This window comes from Coloeus monedula (assembly GCF_965178545.1).
Source record: "Coloeus monedula genome assembly, chromosome: 5".
Taxonomy (NCBI): Eukaryota; Metazoa; Chordata; class Aves; order Passeriformes; family Corvidae; genus Coloeus; species Coloeus monedula.
Window position 1 is genome coordinate 5,547,070 of NC_138785.1, and position 21,655 is coordinate 5,568,724.

At 41.3% G+C, this 21,655-nt stretch overlaps 1 protein-coding gene across 1 annotated transcript in view; it reads left to right on the plus strand.

Moving 5' to 3' along the window:
- Positions 1-21,655, plus strand: part of FAT4 (FAT atypical cadherin 4) — a gene marked incomplete at both ends in the record, with an annotated part of 122,258 nt that overhangs the window by 67,245 nt on the left and 33,358 nt on the right. Inside the window, 4 exons of the mRNA XM_082282669.1 lie at positions 350-700; positions 4,812-5,734; positions 6,467-6,641; positions 20,415-20,595. Coding sequence (XP_082138795.1) covers positions 350-700; positions 4,812-5,734; positions 6,467-6,641; positions 20,415-20,595 — 1,630 coding nt within the window. The remainder of the gene's footprint in view (positions 1-349; positions 701-4,811; positions 5,735-6,466; positions 6,642-20,414; positions 20,596-21,655) is intronic.

Genomic DNA, 21,655 nt, shown 5'->3' on the forward strand with positions numbered 1-21,655 from the left:
AACTTGTGATTGTCTGCGTCAAAGAGAGGGTCCTTTGAGTCATAGAAAGACAATACCTAGCAGGAGAAAAGATATTTTTGCCCCTGTTGATGTCTAATCTGCATAAAGATAAAAAACCATTCCTGGCCATTGCTTATGGTGTTTGAGTAGCCCTTTAAAGCAACAATATGTTGTCCCTTTCAGCTTTGAAAAAACTTTTGCAATGGTTATTCACACAGTGTTGAGGCTTGAATTTCTCTTGGAGGACATCTCTCATCTGTGGATCTGCTTGATGGTGAGCTGGCTCTGGGCAGCCCAGGGAGCTGCCTGTTGCAAGTGCCTGATGGTGCTCTGCTGTTGTGCCATGCAGGTTCCTTGGTAGCAGCCATTCTTGCCACTGATGATGACTCGGGTGTCAACGGGGAGATCACGTACACCGTAAGCGAGGATGATGAAGAGGGAATCTTCTTCCTGAACCCTGTCACCGGGGTCTTCAACCTGACCCGGGCCCTGGACTACGAAGCACAGCAGTACTACATCCTCACTGTCCGTGCTGAGGATGGGGGAGGCCAGTCCACGGCCATCAGGGTGTACTTCAACATCCTGGACGTCAATGACAACGCGCCCGTGTTCAGCATGGCCTCCTACAGCACTTCCTTGATGGAGAACCTGCCCCCGGGATCCGCCATCCTCAACTTCAGCGTCGCTGATGCCGATGATGGTAGGAGTTCCCTCACACTCTGTATCTGTGATCATAAAGCTGTCTTTCACCTTAGCAACCTATTAGAAGACTTCCTAAAGAGGGAAAATTAGGACTACCCGTAAGTCGCTGCTCTCATATGCTTAAATTCACACTTAAAGTAGACCTAAGTCTGGCAACTCTTTTTCTGAAAGTTCATTGTAAGTTCTAAAGAGGGTTGTGGTAATATCAGATGTTATCTGCAGCCATCATAAACGTACTGTAACTTGTAAGTCTATCATGAAGACAATTGTCATCTACAAGGTATTGATAGTGGAGGTTAAAAAAACTTGTTGAAAGGGATCTTGGGAAAACTTCTCATTAAAATAAGCTTTAATCTTGGGATTGTTTATGGCATCCAGAAGGTGTTAATGTGTTGGAGTGTAAAATGTATGATTTTTATAGCTTGCTTAACCATTTTGCCATACAGTTTGTACCCAAGCAAGAATAATTCTAGAAGATGACCATAAAATATGTAAACATCATTCCATCGTGTACCGCATTTTCTGAAGTGTCCACAGACATTACCCAGTGTGACTTAATGCAAAACTCTTCATTCATAACACTCACAGTGACTTTACAGGTGAAGGTTATTTTTGTGACATGTTGAGCAACCTTGTCTCCTCTCAACTTGACAGGGGCTCAGCGGAGCCCACAGAAGTGTCTCGCACTGAAATGTCCTTCAAGGACAAAGCCACCTACATGCTTCGAGGAATCCCTGTTTGTGCACCTAAATTGACTGACCCTATCAAGATTACTCAGTAAAGCAGTTTTTCCTCAGGAAATGCTGAGTTGTTGAACTCCAACATTTTTGTGGGGAGATAAATTTTGCCTGATGGATGGAACTTTCCATGGTAAAAATTGCGTAACTGGTTTTGAGATCAGACTGAGGAAGGGAGAAGAGATTCCATAAGATAAGCCAACAAATCAGAAGTCAAAACTTTGGGATACTGGCTGTTCTTGCATTAATCTCTCTTTCACCACACTTGTTAAGGCTTTTATTTTTTGTAAACTAAGCATAAGTTGGAGGAGGAACTTGTGCTTGTGTCGTGCATTTCCAGGGAAGGGATTGTTCCTTCAGACTTGTAGATAAATGGGTTTGTGTCCATCTCCTCCTTTGTTTCTTACTTTCCTGTCAAGACTACAACACTTGGTTTCAAATCCTTTTGGAAGTTAATTTCACTTCACCCTTATGGGTCTGTTTTCCTTTTCTGTTGCACCTCATACATTAATTTCCATCTGTGCACAGTGGATGGGAACTATATCATAGCACTGATATATCAATTCACATTCATCACACACTCAGTTATCAAGGAGGCAAATGAGTATTTGAGGAGCAATGCAATGAGAAGTCAGATATCTTGCTTTTTATGTTTTCTGGCACACTTGCTTTTCTAGCAGGCTGGATTTAAAATTAATAGGGCAGAAATATCATTTCAAGAGCGTGCCAGGTTGAGTTCTCCCATAGGACTGTAACTTAAGCAAATGTTATGATCTATTGTTGTTTCTGTTTCAAGCTCAGACTTGTTATCTTGTGTTGTCTTATATTTATCTAGAGCACTGAAATAGCTAGTGCTAGTATTATACTCTTCTTCATGTGCTCACAGATAATGCACTCAATACAAATATAATTTCGTTGATTATTTATGTTACATGATCCCACAGTTTGAAGGAGCTCTGAAAAGACATTGTTTTATAATGAGGCATGGCTGTTGTTTTAGGAGAAACACTGATAAAGGACAGAAATATGGTGATAGTGAAACTGCTTCAATTTTCGTTTTCTTGTTCAGCACACCCCTTGGGAAACAGCAGCTGTTTAGCTGAGCTTGGACTGTTTCATGTACAGATCCATAGTAAATATCAGCTACAGCTCTTGGATATTTAATAATGTAGTAATATAATAATATATGCTAAAGAACTCAGTTACCATAAAGACATTCATTTTGAGATTCAGATTTTATTTTTTTCAAAGAATTACTAGGAAAAATATCCCAGGAAAGCACACACATTTGTCAGTTTGTTAAAAAGTATGGTAAGGTATTCCCCCAGGCAAAGCTGGTGTAATTTCTCAGCTAAACTCTATAGATATTTATAGAATGGCAGAGGGGAAGTAGTTTTGTTGGGTCTTTTTTTAGTCTCATTAGTAAATAAATAAAAATAGAAACAAAACCCTTTAGAGTGTTATCATGAAATTGGTGACTCCATGTCTGTCTTTTCAGTGTTTTATCAGATTAAGCATCAGATTAAATAAACCTAAAGTTCAACAAAGAGGATGTCTATACAGTCTCCCTAAGAAAAGCCCAGTTCCAAACCTTGGAAGGGGGGATGGACGAGGTGCACAATGCCAGCTTGGCATGCTGTTAAAAAAAAGAATAGTTCCCTAAGTGGCCTTCCTGGCTCCACTGATATTTAGGCAAATCTTCCGTTTCACAGTTTAATTTATATTAGTATTACCAGCATGGAAACCCATGAGAATACAGGACAAAGAATGAAAGGTTCATGGAGGTGATAAGGAAGAGCAAACTAATTTTTTCTTAGGAATAAACACCATAAAAACACTGGGGTGGGAGGGGGTGGAGGAAATAGAGTATTTTTCAAAGTAATTTTCTTTTGCAGGACCCAAATCCTACCCATCTCCAAAAATCAGCAAAAATCTTGAATTGCCAGAAAGTACTTTACTGAAATCAAGACTTTTATGCATGTAATTAGTCATTTGAAAATAGAACTGAACAAAAATCAGAGTAGCATTAAACTTTCACCATCCTTCACTTGATCAAAGTAATGGAGAAACACTAATATCTGGCAGATAAATGTATTAATGTTTTAAATTGCATTCAAATATTTTGTCTTTCATGTTTCATTCTATTCATTTTATAATTTAACTCCTACAAGAGGAAAAAGAGAGGGAAAGATGCCAATTAGAGTAGCCACATGTAAGACTAGATTTCTCAAGTCTGAGCATAATAAACAGCAGAGATTAATAAGTCTAATGCAGGAATAATTTTATTATCAAAGCAATTCACTCGGAAAGAAAAGAGCTTCTGAGTAAAAATGACAAAATGCACAGCAATCAGTGAAATGGGCAGCTTGGTTTCTTTGCATGAACAAGCTAGTTTGAGGGGTAAATTAGTAGCTAATGGTTGGTTAATTTACTGACCCTAAACACAGTCTTGAATATGCAAAACAAGAAAAAAATTTTAAATTAATTAAAATAGGAGTAAGATAGAGGAGAAGAAACTTGTCTCACAATTGGATGTTCCCAATAATTAGTTGTTCAGAGTGAACTGTGGAATCGAAGCAATAAACACACATTGTTTCTTATGTGGAATATGTAAGGATATTTCACAGCCCTGTCCAGGTTCAGGATGTATTTCCCTTACTGGAATGATAAATCTCTCCCCTGACCATAATTGCTAGTTATGTTTTGATCATGAGATGAGTGAGGGCTGTTCATCTGATATTTTGGAATACCATGCCATATATGGGAAGCATACCTTTCCCCACTATTCACTCTTGGCTTGCTCCAGCTAGGCTTGGGAGTTTCTGCTTGTGGCTTTTTTAATTGAGTGGAAGAATTCATGAAATAATTACATTAATAATAATGTTGCTTGGTTGAACTGGGAATAATGGAGGAAACCAGATGTTCAATGAGCAGCAGAACTACTGAGTCTTGGTTTCTGAAGGAAAACCCTTCAAATCCTTTATCCCCAACCATTTTAGATGGGGAAAAATTACTCGTGGTGCCACCGTGCAGCTCCTGCTGAATGAAATGCAGAGATGAACCCTGCCAGACATTCCCTCTGCCGCCTCTCCAGTTAACATCCTCCCTCTCTCTTTCATGAATATTACCATGTCAGAAAATAATCATTTCAAAGGCTTCTTCTCCACTCTGAAACTTGCCTGAAATGAGCAGATGGATTCAAAAATGGTGATGAGGAGGCTGAACACTTCATGTGGTTGTATAGGAACCACGTGGTTCATTTCCATAGGAAAATGAAGGAAGATTTCCTGTGGAAACAAGGCTAGAAATATTGATACCTAGGTCAGTGGGATGAATTCATATTATCTACCTTTCTTCTCCCTCCCCAACCAGGCCCCAACTCTCAGCTGTCCTTCAGCATCGCGTCCGGGGACAGCGCGGGGCAGTTCAGCATCGACAACAGCGGCGTGTTGAGCATCCGGCAGCCTCTGGATCGGGAAAGCCAGTCCTTCTACAGCCTCGTCGTGCAAGTCCATGACATGGCTCCCCTCCCAGCCTCCAGGTACACCAGCACAGCCCAAGTTTCGATCATCCTGCTCGATGTGAACGACAGCCCTCCGAGCTTTATCTCCCCTAAGCTGACCTACGTCCCGGAGAACACGCCCATAGATACGGTGGTGTTCAAAGCACAGGCGACTGATCCCGACAGTGGTCCCAACAGCTACATCGAGTACAGCCTGCTCCGGCCTCTGGGAAACAAGTTCAGCATCGGCACTATCGATGGGGAAGTGAGGCTCACTGGAGAGCTCGACAGAGAGGCCGTGGCCAACTACACCTTGACTGTGGTAGCCACAGACAAGGGCCAGCCATCCCTTTCTTCGTCTACGGATGTGGTGGTGATAGTCCTGGACATTAATGACAACAACCCCCTCTTTGCCCAAAAGCTGTACAAGGTAGAGGTGTCAGAAAATACTTTGACAGGGACGGATTTAATCCAGGTGTTGGCTACAGATGCAGATGAAGGGACAAACGGGCAGGTCCGCTACGCCATCGTGAGCGGAGATGCCAACAGTGAGTTTCGGATCGATTCTGTGACAGGGGTGATAACTGTGGCCAAGCCTTTGGATAGAGAGAAGAAGCCCTCCTACACACTGACTGTTCAATCATCTGACCGCGGGAGCAGCCCCAGGACCGATACCGCAACAGTCAGTATTGTACTGAAGGATGTCAATGATTTCATTCCCACATTTGAGCTTTCTCCCTACTCTGTGAATGTCCCCGAGAATTTGGAGACGCTCCCAAAAGTTATTCTGCAGGTGGGTACATTCAGCAATAAATGTGTGTCTCTGACAATTAGTAGCATGCCTACATGGTATTAATGCCCAGTGTCTTTCCTCCAAAATTAAAAAGGGGCAAAACATGGAAAAGCTGCCTTTTGGCTTTAGTTGAACTTGCAGTCATTGTTGGCTTGTTTTCCTTTTTTGTTTGTATGGGTGCGTTTTTTTTGACCAAAAGTTAATATTATGCTTTGGAGTTCTGTTTGTGTTTTCCCTACCTATCCTCACGCCTCCACTGGGACTCTAAGAGTCTGCTCTATCTCTCATCTCATTCTCAACTTCCATGCAACAAATCTCTCAATCTAGTCATTGCCTACATGGGATGAGGCTGTGTGCCAAATACTGAGAGAGAACTAGATGGATTCTGACAGCAGGACATGCAGTGCTTGCTCTCATACAGAGCTTAGCCTATACAGGTCATTTGTGGTTTTCACAGAGCCCCAACACAATTTTTCTGTATTTATGCTCAAGAAAAATAGGTAATCAGCTATTTAATATTTTCAAACTATGTTTTTTAAATCCACCATCACTGTGTTAAGTTTTTTTTTTTTTACAATTACAGCTCATTTATACTTGCAGCATTTGCATTAATTCAACCCATTAATTTGGATTATTATCACAGAGAATGTTTCCTCTATCCCAGTATAATTTTCCAGACCTCCTGCGCTCATCAGGTCTTTGATATCTCTTCTGTTTGCATTGCTTGTGTAGGTTGTAGCAAGGGATGATGACCAAGGGCTGAACAGCAAGCTGACTTACGTGCTGGTGGCTGGCAATGAAGAGGAAGCCTTCACTCTCTCGGGCAGCGGAGAGCTGCGCCTGGTGCGGAGCCTGGACCGGGAGGCCAAGGAGCAGTACTTGCTCCTGGTCACGGCTGCTGATGCAGGTGAGGCAACTAAAAACTCTCTTCTGCTGAGGTCACGTGGAAAACAGTGCATTCTGGGCAAAAACATAAATGTTTTCGTGGTGGTGGTCTGAAACTTTAGTGGATGGAGATTGTGTAGCTGTGTTGAATGGAGATTTCTGTGAGGAGAGCCGGGCTTACCTGATGTCAAAGGGAATTTGGTTTCTGGAAATCAGGATTTTATGTCCGGTTTTCTGCTGTTAGTTGTACTCACTACAGATTTAGGTAGGTGGATTTTTGCCCTGCAGTAGTAAGTGGTCCTACCTAAGTCATAAGAACTTCATGCATGACTACAAAAAACCAGTTCAAATGGCAATAAAACCCTGTATAATGTTGACATCACAAATGTGCAGAGGTCACACCTGTGGCCAGAAAACAGCTATGGAGTACCCAGTTAATCTTACTGAAATCTTAGCCCTGAAAAGTAACAAGAATTTGCATTTCAGTATTTTAATTTTCTGCTTTGCTCAGCATCCAGTCATATGTTTGCTCCACAGTACCAAATGTATTCCAAGTTTTTTCATTTTAAAACAGGACGTGAAGTCTTGTTATGAAGATTAATTACACTTTCACTTGAGGTGTCCAAGCACAAAAGTTTGGTTTCAGATTTTGGTGTGAGTATTATTAACAAAGACATCCTGCATCATACTTTGGACTGATCTCCGGTCTCCCATGGTTTGATGGATTTAATTCACTGCAGAACTTGTTCCTGCTTTCTAGCAGTAAAAATAGAACCAAACCCGACTTGCTGACAAGTGAATACAGTTTTGTTTTCTGCCATGCTGTGTGTAGTATCTTGTGCCAGTGACAATAGCTATGGCTTATATTTTCCTATTGCAGCAGTGCTCAGGTATTCCGCAGTCTGAGCACAGCCGAAGCTGCAAAACACAATTTTAGGGCTTGAGGTATCATTTGTCTTGTACTTTGGCTAGAGATGCTGTGTGCTTTATGGTTTTTACACTGGCTTTCCATTACTCTGTAGCCTCGAACTGCTCACTTGTGACTTGGACTCGCTTGAATGTCCTCATGTTCCTTCCGAAGCTGAGGCTGGATTTGTCTTGATGTCTCTTTGGTCTCTCAGTCCAAGCTGGCAGAAGTCAGTGAGGGCTGTACAGAACAAAGTACCCAAAGACTAAACTGATAAAAGGGGTGCCATGCAGCCAGCAATTATTGTCCTTCTTGGAAGAGGGAGGGGAGCAGTACTCAGCTGTACCCTGCTCCTAGCACTGTGTGTAAGCCAAGAGTTTGACCAGAGCATAGGCTTTTCCTAGACTCTGGTCCCTAAAGAAAAATACAAAATCTAGGAGTTTTAACCAACAGTTAAATCCAGCAGTCCCAAATGAAAATATTTACTTGTGCTGGGAGATCTCCGAGTTTCAGGTAATCCAGGGAGATGTTAATACATGAAGTGTGCATGGGACCTTTGCCATAAGTGGCTGACAAGAACAGCAGTATGTTTTATGAGTTCCTGTGTTTAAACATGTAGATATCACACTGATTAAACACTGTTTGAAACTTCCTTTTTAAATTTGCTATGTTCTTGTAAAGCTAACGCACAAGTTCCCATGCCCTCCTGCTAGTGTTAAAATGTACTCACAAGTGTGTTCAGCAGTAACTTTAAGCTAAATGTAACTGCTCTGCTGTGTTTAAGTTTACAGCCTGACTAATCCACAGCTGGTGTGATCTGGGGTAGTTTTCAGCCAGGCTGGTGAATAGCATTAGCTATCATCTTCTGGTTGCACTGAAGACTTGTTCTGAATTCATACCAGCTAAGAATACATTGAAAACTATGCTAGCCACGATTTATCTAAGACATCACAGGAAAATAGAAGTCTTCCTTAGAAGTCAGTGGCAAAACTTAACTTGATTTCATGGAAGTGGGATGTGAACTGTAGGCATGGTAGATATCCAGGTGGTACCACACTGGCTGCTGCTAGTCAGTGCCTGCTTCATTAAATGAGGTATTTCTTGCCATGCTGGCAAAAAGATGGGAATAACACAATCTTGAAATGGATAATAAAAGTGTTTGGAGTATTTATGTTCTTGAGCAGCTGCTAAATGTTTATAAAAGAAACTCTCACAGGTGTGTCCAGCTCTTTGCCTAACATAACCATTTCTTTTGAGTCTCTCAGTTTGTGTTTGTTTGATAATTCCTAGAAAGAAGGATTTTGCATACAGATCATTTATCCAGAAATATACATGCAAAACAGGTAGGGAAGCTGTGCCTGACAAAGTGTTGAAGAAAGCAGACTTGTCTGAAATTGTCCACATACATGTTATATTTGAAAATGAATCATGGAAAAGGTATTGTCCTTTGCACTTTGAGGTTGGCTTTTAATAGCTGTAATAAACAGTCTTTCAAGTAGTCTTTAGCAGCCCAAAGAACAGTCTTGCCATATATGGTGCATCTGATTTAAGGTTTGGGGGGTTTTTTACAGATAAAAATCATGGTACACATCCAGATGCAGTTAACTCTGGAAAAGTCCATCAAGAGGAAAATTCTGTCTGTCCAACCCTCTTCCCATTTTTCTTAGGGTCTGCATCTGAATTTTTATAGGCTGCACTGGCTGGTTTAAAGTGTTCAGAGATGATATCCTGCTCCTATAGAAGTCTATGCCAACTCTTCCTGTTCTTTCCAGGAAGCAGACACAAATACATACTTAGAAGCACTGTTAGACATAAGAACTAATGGATTCCCAACTTAGTTTTGGCTGTTTTCCTGGTATCCTTATCCATAATCAAGGATTTCTTGCTTTTCTTATGTTTATTTTCACTTCATCAAGTCGTGATTGTGGATTCTTGCAGTGTTACCTTAGCCTGTGTAAGGGGAAGTTGCTGGAAGAAGGATGACTTGTAATTTTTCATTATTTTTATCTTGAAGTGTCCATCCAATGCACCTTTATAGGTTTTCCAGCATGTTTTGGCAGCAGGTACACTGAGTATAACAGCAAGGGAAGGATTAGGAGGTGGTAAAGTGTGGAGCCAGCAGGGCTGCATGGGATACAGTGCCTGTGCCATCAGGGATCTTTGTGCTCTTTCACTGCACACAGGCATGCTCTCCCAGAGCCCAGATCTTAGTCCTGGGCACGTGAGAAGAACTGTGAGTAGTGAAGAGCTCAGCTGCTCGTAAGCACTGGGGACACGTCAGGTGCGGGACCACTGGTGGGACCACGTGCGCCAGCAGTGGAAATCCGGGAGGTTGTTGAGGAAATGCTTTCCCAAGCAAGAGCTCCCCTCAGGCCCAGGGAAGTCAGTCATGATATATGCACTGTCCTGGCTCTGGCCCAACTATTCCTTGGCCTTGGCTGCTAATCCTCCGCCTGGTCCTCAGGGTGGATCATGGGTTGGTGCAGTCTTCCCTCTGTGCTAGGAAAGGGAAGAGACTGACAAAACAACTTCTGGCGCTCAGCTCAGTGATTTGTGTCCATGCAGCCTGTCTCGTGCCCAGTTTCCATAGGACAGTCTGCACAAAGGGTTTTGATTCCTACCTTGGATTATCGTCACTCTTCTCTCACTTCTGCACTTCCACTGTGCTCTCACTATGGCTGGGTCTCGGATACTAGACCGCCACTCCAGGCAGGGGGGATTTATGAGGACACGCAAAGCATCCATCACTGGGAACATTCAGCATCTTCCAGAGCTGTACACCTGTGGCTTTGGTCGAGAAATAAAATGTAATTCAACCCCGAAGCTTAGCCATCCCGCTTTAGAGACCCTCTTGCAGCACAAGCTCTAAGACCAGACTGCATGAATTATAAATAGAGCGACAGGCAAGGTGATGGACTGTGGAATAACAGGAGAGTGTTTAGATTGCAGATGCTGCCCCAGAATGTCTGCTAACATAAACGCCAAGAAACCTACATGCAACTATTTGAATGTGTCTTCATGGGTCTGCTTCTACCACATAAATCTGTTCTGCTATGCTCTACCTTTCTTCATGGCAAAATGGTTGGGAAAAGAGACTTGCTACTTTTTGTTTTTTCACCCCATCTGGTGGGGATGCAGCACTAGGTAAACATTCAACTCTGGCAGCGTGACAAGAACTGGTGCAGCTGCTTTTATCATCCCTGTCTTTAACTCTTTGAGCAATTTTCTGGACAAATGTTAGCATTCCAACAGTCCTCCTCCTCTTATTTATTGATTGCAGGGATGTGGAATAGCACATCTGGAAACCTACTCACTGCCTGGGACTACTGTTTAAATAAACTGCAGCCACCATCTCTTGATTGGGTTCGTCAGAATGCCATATTGCCACAATGAAACCAAAATCAAGTTGTGATGTTTCTAATTAGAAGCTGTGTTCCTGTGTTTTGGGGTTTTTAAAATTTTATTTTCTTAAATAATCTATTTATTGATTTAGATAAATAGTCCCTAAAGAAATGAATCAGTGGACTGATTATTATATTTAGTTAGCTGCTCTTTGTATACATCCTTGGCCTGGATGAAAAACAACCATATGTTTTTTCTTTAGAAAATGTTGGTCCCTGACTTATGCATTGTTTCCTTCAAGGATGTAGAAGGGCAACCAAGCAGAGAGGTTATATACTTCTCAGGAATTCTCTTCTGAGCTAGGCTTTTGGTTCCCTTCAATCCTAAAATCAAGTGAAAGATGACAGTGCAGTTGTGTTGTTTTTTTAACACATTTCAAGATATTTCCCAGTTTGGGGTAACAACAGAAGGACAGCTGTATTTTCTAGTAATGTTGAGAAAGTCTTAAGGCTCAACATTGTGTGAGATTTAAGTGGCTGAGCTTAAAGACATTTGTGCTCATCCTGTTTCCTTAGCAGACACTGTATTTCTACCTAACACAGAGTCTACAGTGTGAAAAGATGTTGCCTGAAAAAAATGAATATTATTTTTAGAACAAATTTAGCTATTTTTAAATTTTGGTGCTGTCAAAACAAACAAGCAACTGACTTCAGCTAGAGATGTCCTGTTTGCCAGACTTTCTGTGCAATGTTTGCTGAGGCTTTGGTGAGCTAAATGGAGCTGATGTCTGTTCACCTTGGTGCTTATCAGTTGACAGAAGGATTGCTCTCTTCTGTGGCCTTGTTTTATAGCCACAGCTGTTTCAAAATGAATATTGGGTTCTGTCCCAGCTCTGTTTATTTCCTTGTCTTTATGGAAGTTCTTCCTTGTGTCAGTGCTGTCTACTCTAGTCTAGTTTTAGTGGTTTTCTATTTCACTGGCTTTATTGTTTTTGCTCTTTTAATACTGGTACTAAAACTATCGTTGCAGTAGTTCTGCAGAATTTTTAAATTTATTTCTAAATGGCACCATAGGAGAACTGAAATGGCAACATTCATCAATGAGTTCGTAGTGTTCATAGTGTCTTACCATCATCCAAAATCAGGAGACAAGAGAATTGAGAGTGGCATTTTGTGGTTGTGGGAATCTTAATAGCAGGGTCTTGCCCTATCACAGAGCCTAGAAACTGTTAGCCCTGTGACATTTTTCTCTAGAAGACAAAAGCTCCAAAAACTATTTAGGAAGAGAGTTTGTGGCAGAGTCAGTCCAATATTCCCTAAGGAATTACTGTCAGGGAAGAGAGCATATCAGTGTCTATAGGATTTGACACATTTCCTACCCAAAGGAGATGAGGGCTTTAGCCCATTCCCTCAGAGAACCGCCCCATGAGATGCACAACACAGCCCCAGCATGCCATTTGCTGGATTTCGTCCTCTTTTTGGACTTAAACCTTCATTATTAGATCAATATTTTCAAAATAGCCCAGTGAGAGTCTCTGGGCTAAATCCAAGCATATAAGTTCTCTGGGGTGGGCTGCAGGAGAGACTTACATTCAGGTTGGCAAAGGGCTCAGACTGGCCAGCTCAAGCCGAAGTATCTGTGAAAACAACAAAAGATTTTCACTCAGATTAAAATAATGCACAGCACTTCATTTTCAAACCAACTCAGACTAGTTTCAGGGGGAAAAAATCCAGGTATATCTCTTCAAAAAAAAAAAAAAAGATTCAGGCTCATTTATTTAAACTGGAAAAGAAGCTAGAACATAATGCTTAATATGTAAAAATTTTCAGGTTAGAAAGAACTGTCTGTTTTTCGGTTTTCAAGCTGTTACACTTTCTCTCTTACCTCTTCATTCATCCATCTTGCTCTGATTAGTTTGGAACTTCTACATCTAACTTAATTTTAAATTGTTGTTCTGCTCACATCACTTACCTGTGAAATTCTATTTCATATCTGCTAATGAGATCTCTGGATGTAATCTGTTTTGCAGAAGAATACTTAGAGTAGTTCTTAGGCAGTTTATCAGCCTTTGACAAATACTAAGATTTTTCCAGCCTTGGTGATTTTAAACTGTTTTTTTAAATTAAACATTGCACCTTATAAATTTTAAATCTGCTAGCTCAATCTTCAAATACAAAGCTACAATTTCAGGAAGCCTTAATTGCAAGGATAAAACAAGTAAAACATGCACATATTGTCTGAACACTTAGCCTGCTGGTTAATCTTTTCTATTTATACAGGGTGTTTTTAAAGAGTAATTCAAAATTGTGCATTACAGGAATTTCGCTGTGGGATATTCAGGAGTCACAAGCCGTCAAAAATTGCCTTAGTCAGCAGTTCCTGCAGGAGCCAGCTTCTCTGTTTCTTCTGTTTACAGCAATAACTTATAACAAGGAGGAGTAATTTGGTGGTTTTAAGGAAATATTTTTTTAATGGCTCTGCCTTTCTTCTGAGTTGCAGTTCCACTTTCTTTCAATCTCACTTAGGTCGCCAGAGGCCGTGGGTGGGGCACATGGACATGCCCACTCTCCCAGCACCGCCTGCCTTGCGGGCACAGGGAGATCATAAAATGGTTTGGGATGGAAGTGACCTTGAACCTCATCGAATTCCAACCTTCTGCCACAGTCAGGGGCACCTTCCATTAGACCAGATCACTCCAAGCCCCATCCAAACTGGCCTGGGCCCCTTCCAGGGACGGGGCAGCCACAACTTCCCTGGGCAACCTGTTCCAGGGCCTCACCACCCTCACAGGGAACAATTTCTTCCTTGCACCCTTACAACCAGTCATATGCCATGATTTTTATGAACATTAAGTTCAGCATTTTCCTTAATTGTTCTTGTTTTGAACCATTTGGTTGCTCTGGAAATAAATGTGTTTCTGGCTAAGAAACGTGCAGTACGTACATGTGAGATTGTCAAACATGTGAAGTTGTGCTAAATATATATTATACTTTATTGCATGTGTTTTCTTCTCAGTCAGTATCTGTGTTCCTGTAGGTCTGTAACAGTGCTCCAGCTTTTTTTTACCTCTCTGGGTTAACAGCTGCAGGAAACTGCTCCTGATCAGAGGAGGAGAACAGGGATAGGGAAATGTGCATATACACCAGAGGCCTTAAAACTGCCCCTCTGTGTCCCTTTCTTACAACAGCATGTTAAATCAATCATAATGTGCTGTTGCCCCTGTTCTGAAGCCCCAAAGCTTAATGAATTCATAGGATGTAGTCAGTCAGGAATTTTGGTATCCAAATTTAAAACCCATGTGGATAAAACCAGATGAGAGATCCCATTGTGCATCACTGTTTTGGGACTAAGTTTTCTTTTGCACTCTCAAAACGAGTGTGAGTATCTGTGTTTGTGCACAAGCATCAGCCTAAGTATGGCTGGACATGTTGTTGCTTGAACAAGGTTGGACTCTGATCCAGTGATTAATTTATTATTTTGTTTTCACTTTTGATGTTCTCAAATTTAGTTTCGTTTGCTCCCAGTTTATTTAGGCTGCTAGATGGGGGATGATACTGACTTTTCTAGTACCTGATGTAGTACAGAGAGTCCCTTTTTCTTTTTTTTTTTTTTTCTTGTTAGATAATCCCTGCAAAAGTACAAATCTGTCACAGCTATCAATCTATTCCCTTGGGTTTTGAAGTACAAGTTCTTTTAAATCAAATTTGACACACTCAGAAATTTTGAAAATCTGAGTTTCCTGCATGGTCTCATTTACCACAGTCACCAGCTGACCTGACTGAGAGTACAGCTTCTAACTTTTTAATATCTTTTATTAGCCACTTACTTGAGCTTTTGTCTCAAAATAATCTAGGCTCACCAGTTTTTTTAAGACTTAGCATGACAGCCTGTGGTGAAAAATTGAGTAAGAAGAAAACAAAGCACAGTCAACATACCCAGCCAGGACAAATATTTGTGGTGTAATCTTGTAAAAAGAGCTGCTGCTTTTTCTCATTTCACATACGCAGTTTCTTCTTTGTTCTTGGAAAAGAAGTTAAAGTCATCCATGTTCCAAATCAAGGTTCATGTGCACTAGGAATGCAAAGTGTAATGCAGGCTTGTTGCATTTTCACTTAATCTAGCTCCATATTTATTTTAGGACTCACCAGTTGAGGGAGGCTCAGCACACTCTGCATTTAAATGCATTTAGAAAGATTGGCCACTTTATTGTGAGAAAGGCCTTGTTTACTTGAGTGTAAAAGTTAATTCTCTGTGATAACACATACAAGTCCTAGTCCTGGGACTCATTCACAGTGTTTGACTGGAGAAGTGAAATCCGCTTTGTTGCAAAGCAGCACATTTCAGTGAGGCAAAAATTCCATTTCTGTTAAATCGCTTTCCAATTTTCAGCATAATGATGTGTTTAATTTACCACAAAACATGGTAAACTGCCTGCAGTATGAGTCTTGATTAGCCATTTAGATTCATTTTATTTCATTTTAATCCTTTTTTTCTTTCATTTTAGTGAAATGTATCTTGGCTTTTTTGCTTAACTTTATTGTTAGTTTTCTAGCACGTGACTTAGATATCTTAGTGCTGGCAAAAACTTTTGAGTTCCTGCTTTCTGAAAGGGATGATGGTTTTACTATCTGCTGTGCTAACCATGGTGCAGACAGGACCTAGAAGCCATTAAGGCTTCAAACAATATGTGGATGGTGTGCTGGACACATTCTCCTATTTCTAATTTTTGCTGTGAGCCAAACAGCACCATGCAGCCGAGATAATTTCCAATAGCATCATCTTTTCCTGAGCTTTCTTGAAGAACCTAAATGGCTTTGCAAGTTTCCTCCCATGGTTTTTTTCTTGCTGCTCCAGTGCACTAAGTGCTCTGATCATTCCTCACTCACCCAGATGTGGTATGGAGAGGTGAACATGTACCAGAGCAGACACTGCCATGTGTTTGGGGATTCCAGGGAGCCCAAACAGCTTCCCTTTCCCATTCCCCAGGACAAGGGACAAGCACATAGTGTTCCCTTCTTCCAAGGGTGTGTGGATAGACCAAGGCAAAAGTGAAAGTAGCCTTTAGGTACATCCCTTGTGGGTGACTTTGTGGGTTCAAAGCATCAGCATAAGTGGGGGGAATGAGTGGCTTATGATGAGTTCATCCAGAAAGGTGTATTGTCCTCTCTTTGCTGGTTATCCAGCATTTGAGAAATAGAGATTGTCAGGTAAATGGTATTTCTCCCCACGGTCACCTTCCTGCATTTTGTTTCCTTTCTTCTACTTGTATTGATGCACAGAGCCATTATTTTTCATCCCACCTCTCCTGGACAGGGAGAGGAAAAAATTGAGAGGGCTTGTTACCATTTCTAAGGTGACAAATTGCAAATATCATCATATTTTTTGTGGTGATCAGCTGCAAGCAAGCATAGGTGAATGGAGCAGAAAACCTGCTTGTAGTTCTTTGCCACCTTGCTGGGACAAGAGAGATCGTGCCCCGTGCCTCTGCCTGACCCACATTCCCCATGGCTGTTTCTTCCTGTCACTTCCTCCAGTGTCTCTTGCAGAGAGGAGAGCCACAGCCCAGTGCTGGCCGATCCCAAGGTGGCCTCTCATAACCTCTCTCTGTAACTCATCCTCCGCCACGGGCCCCCAAGGAGCAGGCTCCCAAGGTCTGCTCCTTCTCTTCATCCCCAGACACATGTTTACTTGCAGATGTAAGCAAAAAAGCTGAAATTTTTGGGAGAGCGTCCGTGGGAAGCAGTTTTCCCCCTGAACTCAGTGTTACTATTTTGACACTGTCCCAGGTTAATCTCTGTTTCAACAATGACGTGTGTGGACGTCTGTGGGACCGTCTGCTTAGTGTATATGTACAGCTGCCACCTAGAAAATAAACTGTGCAGTTCACAGAAACAGACCTCAGCACACAGAGATGGGAAATTCAGAATAATAATGATAATACATGAATAGCACCATCTTATAAATTTTAAAGATTTGATACTCACTGAACAGGAACAGCCAACTTGATCTCTCCCATTTAGTTCACATAGTCAATTTTATGTTCTCTGGTTATTCATCATTTGATGGTTCCTTCACTCCTCAATCCTTCTAGAAAACTTTTTTTCCAACATGGATATTCCAAGCCTCTGTGAGACATGGTATTTTGGGATCTGGGAAGAAACCTGCTAGTTGTATAACACTAGAGAAATGCTCTAAATGAGGAGTGTCTGACAAAGAAATAGTTGCTACTTCTTCCGAAACATAGCCAGGCTATCATGAAAAATCACAGAAATTTTTAATGGAAGTTCACTGAGGGAGAAGTGTATGTTTGTGGCTTTAGCCCTCAGGGCTGTTTTTAAAAGTACTCAGAGGCTTGTGTAGCTGTGTACAGCAATTTTAGATAGGTTGTAACATGTCTGGTTTATTAGGAACGGTTTGGGGTCATCTTGTGTGTCTGGCTAATATTGCAGAATTTACACTGAATTTACTGCCCTTATTTATGCAAAATATTAAGAGCAGTTTGAATAAAATAGGGGTGATGCTCTACCATAATAAGAATAACTGACTTGGGGGAGATTTGCTATTGAAGCAAAACTAAGAAATCTGGGAACTCAGCCTGACCATGGAAACTACTTCTCTCACCACAAATATGACATGTACATTTTATGAAACCTGCTTATTACCAAGGGCCAAATTCTGTGGTCCTTATGCAAGCACAGCTTTCACTGGAAGTTCACTGAGGACGGTAGAATTTGGCCCCGAGCTATTTCTTTTCCATATGAAATTACTTCATTTGTAATTTCCTCTTCTTACATTTCTCAGTAACTGCAGAAATGTGAGCTAGTAGTTTAATTTCAACTGAGTAAAAGCTTTGAGGACTCTCAGTGAAATTGCAACTTTATCTTTCGGTGTAATAGAATAAAGGAGTAAATTTGTGGACGTGATATTTTACTTAGAGGGAAAAAAGCATATTTGGGTAAGTACACAGACAGGAAACCAATGTAAATACGTGAGTTTTTCCATCTAAGTAAGAAGAGAAAGTCTTGGGGTTTTGAGCTGAGGAGCAGTGACTTGGGATGTTACAAACAGCTGAATTAATATTGGACTTCTGGGATATCTCTGTGAGCACTCTGCAGCCACAAGCTAGTGTTGATGAGGTCTGGGTTACTAATGTTACCCCAGCTAATTTTGTTAGTGCAGTGCTCAGCCTTGGCTGGTACAGTCCCTTCTCTGAGGCTGACACAAATGAGCCCATACTGCACTGCATGGTGCCTTGGACACACTTCCAGGGAGGAAGGGGAATTGGAGAATAAGGGATTGGGGTATGAGGCAAAGGTTGGGATCTAAAGGCGCTGCCACCTCTGTTCATTTTTGTGACTGAACCCATGGAGCGAATTTTCTGGCCTTGGCTTTGACTTAGCAAATACATTTAAAACAGCGAGTTTCAGGTTTTAGCTGTGAGCTAACTTTCTTTTCCAGGCTGAATTGCATTACTGATGCTCTTTGAATGTGACTTACCCAAGATTAATTTCTGAATTATATATAAATTGTTTAATCAGCTGCAAAACTTTACAACTTTCAACCTTTCATTTCATTAGCTGCAAGATGAATGTCAATAAAATGCGTTTGGAAGGCCAGAGCTTGATGACACACGCAGCAAATGCCACTGAGGACTCTCTTTCGTTTAATGCAGTAATAATAAACACTTCACAGGCAATATTTCAGCAATCAAGAACACTTTTGCAGGCTTTTCTATCTATATGTGTTTGGCTAAATGACAAAATCGTGAGTTAAAAAAAAAAAAGGCTAAAAAATGAGTCAGACTTATTGCCTTAATGTAACTTTCCTGGCTGAAAGCGTATTAATTGGCAGAGTGAATTACCTCAGACTAGAGCTGAGAAAGGCCTCTATTGTGTGATGTGAAACCTATACTCCTTGGCTTGCACGTTCTTTCCTCGGCGTTGTGATCCTTCCCCTCTGATCAGCAGCCTCCAAACCCAGCCTTGTGAGATTTATAACACCTTTCAATTGGAAGCTCTGTCATTCAGCCCATTTGGGCATTAAACCACGTTACTGTGAAGCATTTTGTGGTGAAAAATCCTCCTTCCCGTGCAGAAGCTGCTCCCAGCTTCTTCCTGCAGTGCAGTGCGGTGCTTCTTCAGCCTTCAAGGGTTAACATGTGGGAAAATGGGTTGTTATTTCTCCTTTTATATAAGAACTTTGTGTTTGGAGCCCTTGCCAGGAGCAGATGAGACCCAAGAGCAGAGCCTGCCTCCTTCCCAGCCCTAAGGTTGAGCTCCAGCAATAACCTTGGATAGCAGTGACCCAATCATCTGCCGGGCTGGAAGGACTGGGGCGGTCACACGGGGCAGCCTGCGTTCCATCAAGTGACAGCTCCGTGTAATATGCCTGCCTCACGGCAAGGACTCCACCAGCCTCTGGCCCAAAGCATTTCATTATCATTGCTTTTTTCCCAGTCCAGCAAATGCTGAATTGTTGTATCTGAGATGGAAGGGGAAAGCAATGCAGTCTTGGGTAAAACAGGCATGGTCATCATCTGTCTCTTGAGTAAAAGGGGCCATAACTTAAGTGTTTCATGCTCTGCTATCACTTTTTCCTTCTCCTTCCTGTGTATTCAAAGAAAGGAATAATCCCTTTTTTCCAGGGGACCCTCAGTGAAGAATTTGGTTAGCAGGAGATGTTGCTGATTCTTGGCTGAAAAGAAGTGTAATGAATGGACTGACAAAACTAACATGAACTTGTAAAAGTCTCCATTGTCTTTTTTTGCATTTGACAAAGGAAAAGCTTAAGAGGGCAAATACTGAGAGATTGCACATGAATAAACATGCTACTTGATGCTCGTTGCTGCTCATCAGAGTTAAGTTTAGAATAACAAGGAGGATGAAAGCCCTGGGTTAAATAAGTTCAGCCTGATTTCTCGTAAGCCAGTATCCCATTGAAGCAAGCATTATTTGCTGCTATAGATGGTCGCTTCTATGGAGAAAATGAGTCTGAGCAGGGCTGGAGACTCATTGCAGCCTTCTCACCCACTCCCAGAAGGTCTCCCCAGGTCAGGGCTGTGACTGGCAGTGAAAAACCACATGGAAAGCTGGGTTTTGCCACTGTTTCCACTCCATTTGTTTTGCGGACAAATAAATTGAGGGCTGGAGTCTTCACGGCTGTCAGAGTGCCACCTTTGAAGGTCTTCTCGCAGAGAAATAGGAAAGTCAACCACATCTCCAAATTGGTCCTAATTGTTACAGGAAGGCTTTCTGAGCAGTTCCAAGACCATCTTTTTCCACTGAGCTTGTATTACAAAATATTTCTGGAATTAGATGGAGCAAGAGAAATAATTTTTTTTTTGTTTTCTTTGTCTTTCACTACTTGTACTTTATGTCAAGACGACTTTGAAACAAACCTGACCCCGTCCTCTGTGTTGAGCTGCCTGTCTTGCTCTGTGAACTGTGACATGCTCAAGCGCTCGGCTCTAAATCAGGGCTGGCAGACCTTCGATTAGCATGCTGGTGTTTGTAACCTCTAGCACTTTGTATCCCCCCTTTCCTGCAGGATCTCCTGCCCTCACTGGCACTGGAACAGTTGCTGTCACAGTGGATGATGTCAATGACAATGTCCCCACGTTTGCCTTTAACGTGTATTTTGCCACTGTTCCGGAGGATGCTCCCACGGGGACAGATATTTTGCTCGTAAACTCCTCAGATGCTGATGCTTCTACAAATGCTGTTATTAGGTAGGTCGATTACTGTTGCTCCGTGGAATACTGCCTCATATCTTGCCTGAAGTTTTCTTTTTCCCCAGTGTCCATCACCAACGTGCCTTAAAGCTGTAAGGCAAAATAGAACAGCTTTATGTGTGTAACTAAATTACTTGGGCAAATCTGTCTTTTTGTTGTTCATAGGCTTTTAGAGTTATATTAAGGACAAAGAGAGTTGTGGAGTTACTTTATTTTTTTACTGAGTGAAAAGCAAGCCAGTTTAACTTGCACCTGCACCCTCTACCTGCCATGTTGCTGCATTCACACATTTCATGAAGTGAGCAATTTTCACTGCAAGCCAGCATGTTCCTTGAGTAAATTTTTGGTCAGTTAATGTCTTCAGTTTAACATGAAAATCACACAAAGATAGGCATAAAGTTTATGTCATTCAGAAAACCAGTAGAGAGTTAGAATTTGGCATTTTTGCACTAAATGCCAAAGGGTTTTCAGGGCTCAGTTGATGGAACTTCACTGGTCACTGGGCTGAACACTGGCCATTCCCAGTTCCACAGACAAGAGTAATGAAGATGCTGAGTGGCAGTGACAAGCTGAAGATTATCCACTGAGGACAGATACATTGTGAATGGAATGCAAAGCAAATTTCTATTAGTTCTTAATCTTACCACATTTAACTATTGTGGCTGCAAACATCACTGTTTCCAAACTCACAAAGCAGGATATAAAAGTAGCTTCTTTATTTACCTTTTGTTAGTACCTCAGTTCCTTCTTCAAAGAGCACAGGAATACCTCTGTGTCACTTTTTTTTAAAGGAAGCAAAATAAAACAGAACTATGTTATGGCAAAGCAGTGTCTATAAAATACTGAAATATTTTCTTTCCAATTAGCTACAAGCTAAAATAGAAACTTGACGTTTAGACATCTTTAGATATTTGAAAATAATCCACAATTTAAATTTATTAAATTGTGGAACAATGAAGCTTTTAATTCTATTCACTCTTAGTCTAAAAAACTATTTCTGGAACAAGCTCTTTTAGAAAAAAAAGAATTTCATGCAAAGCATAAATGACTGTAATGA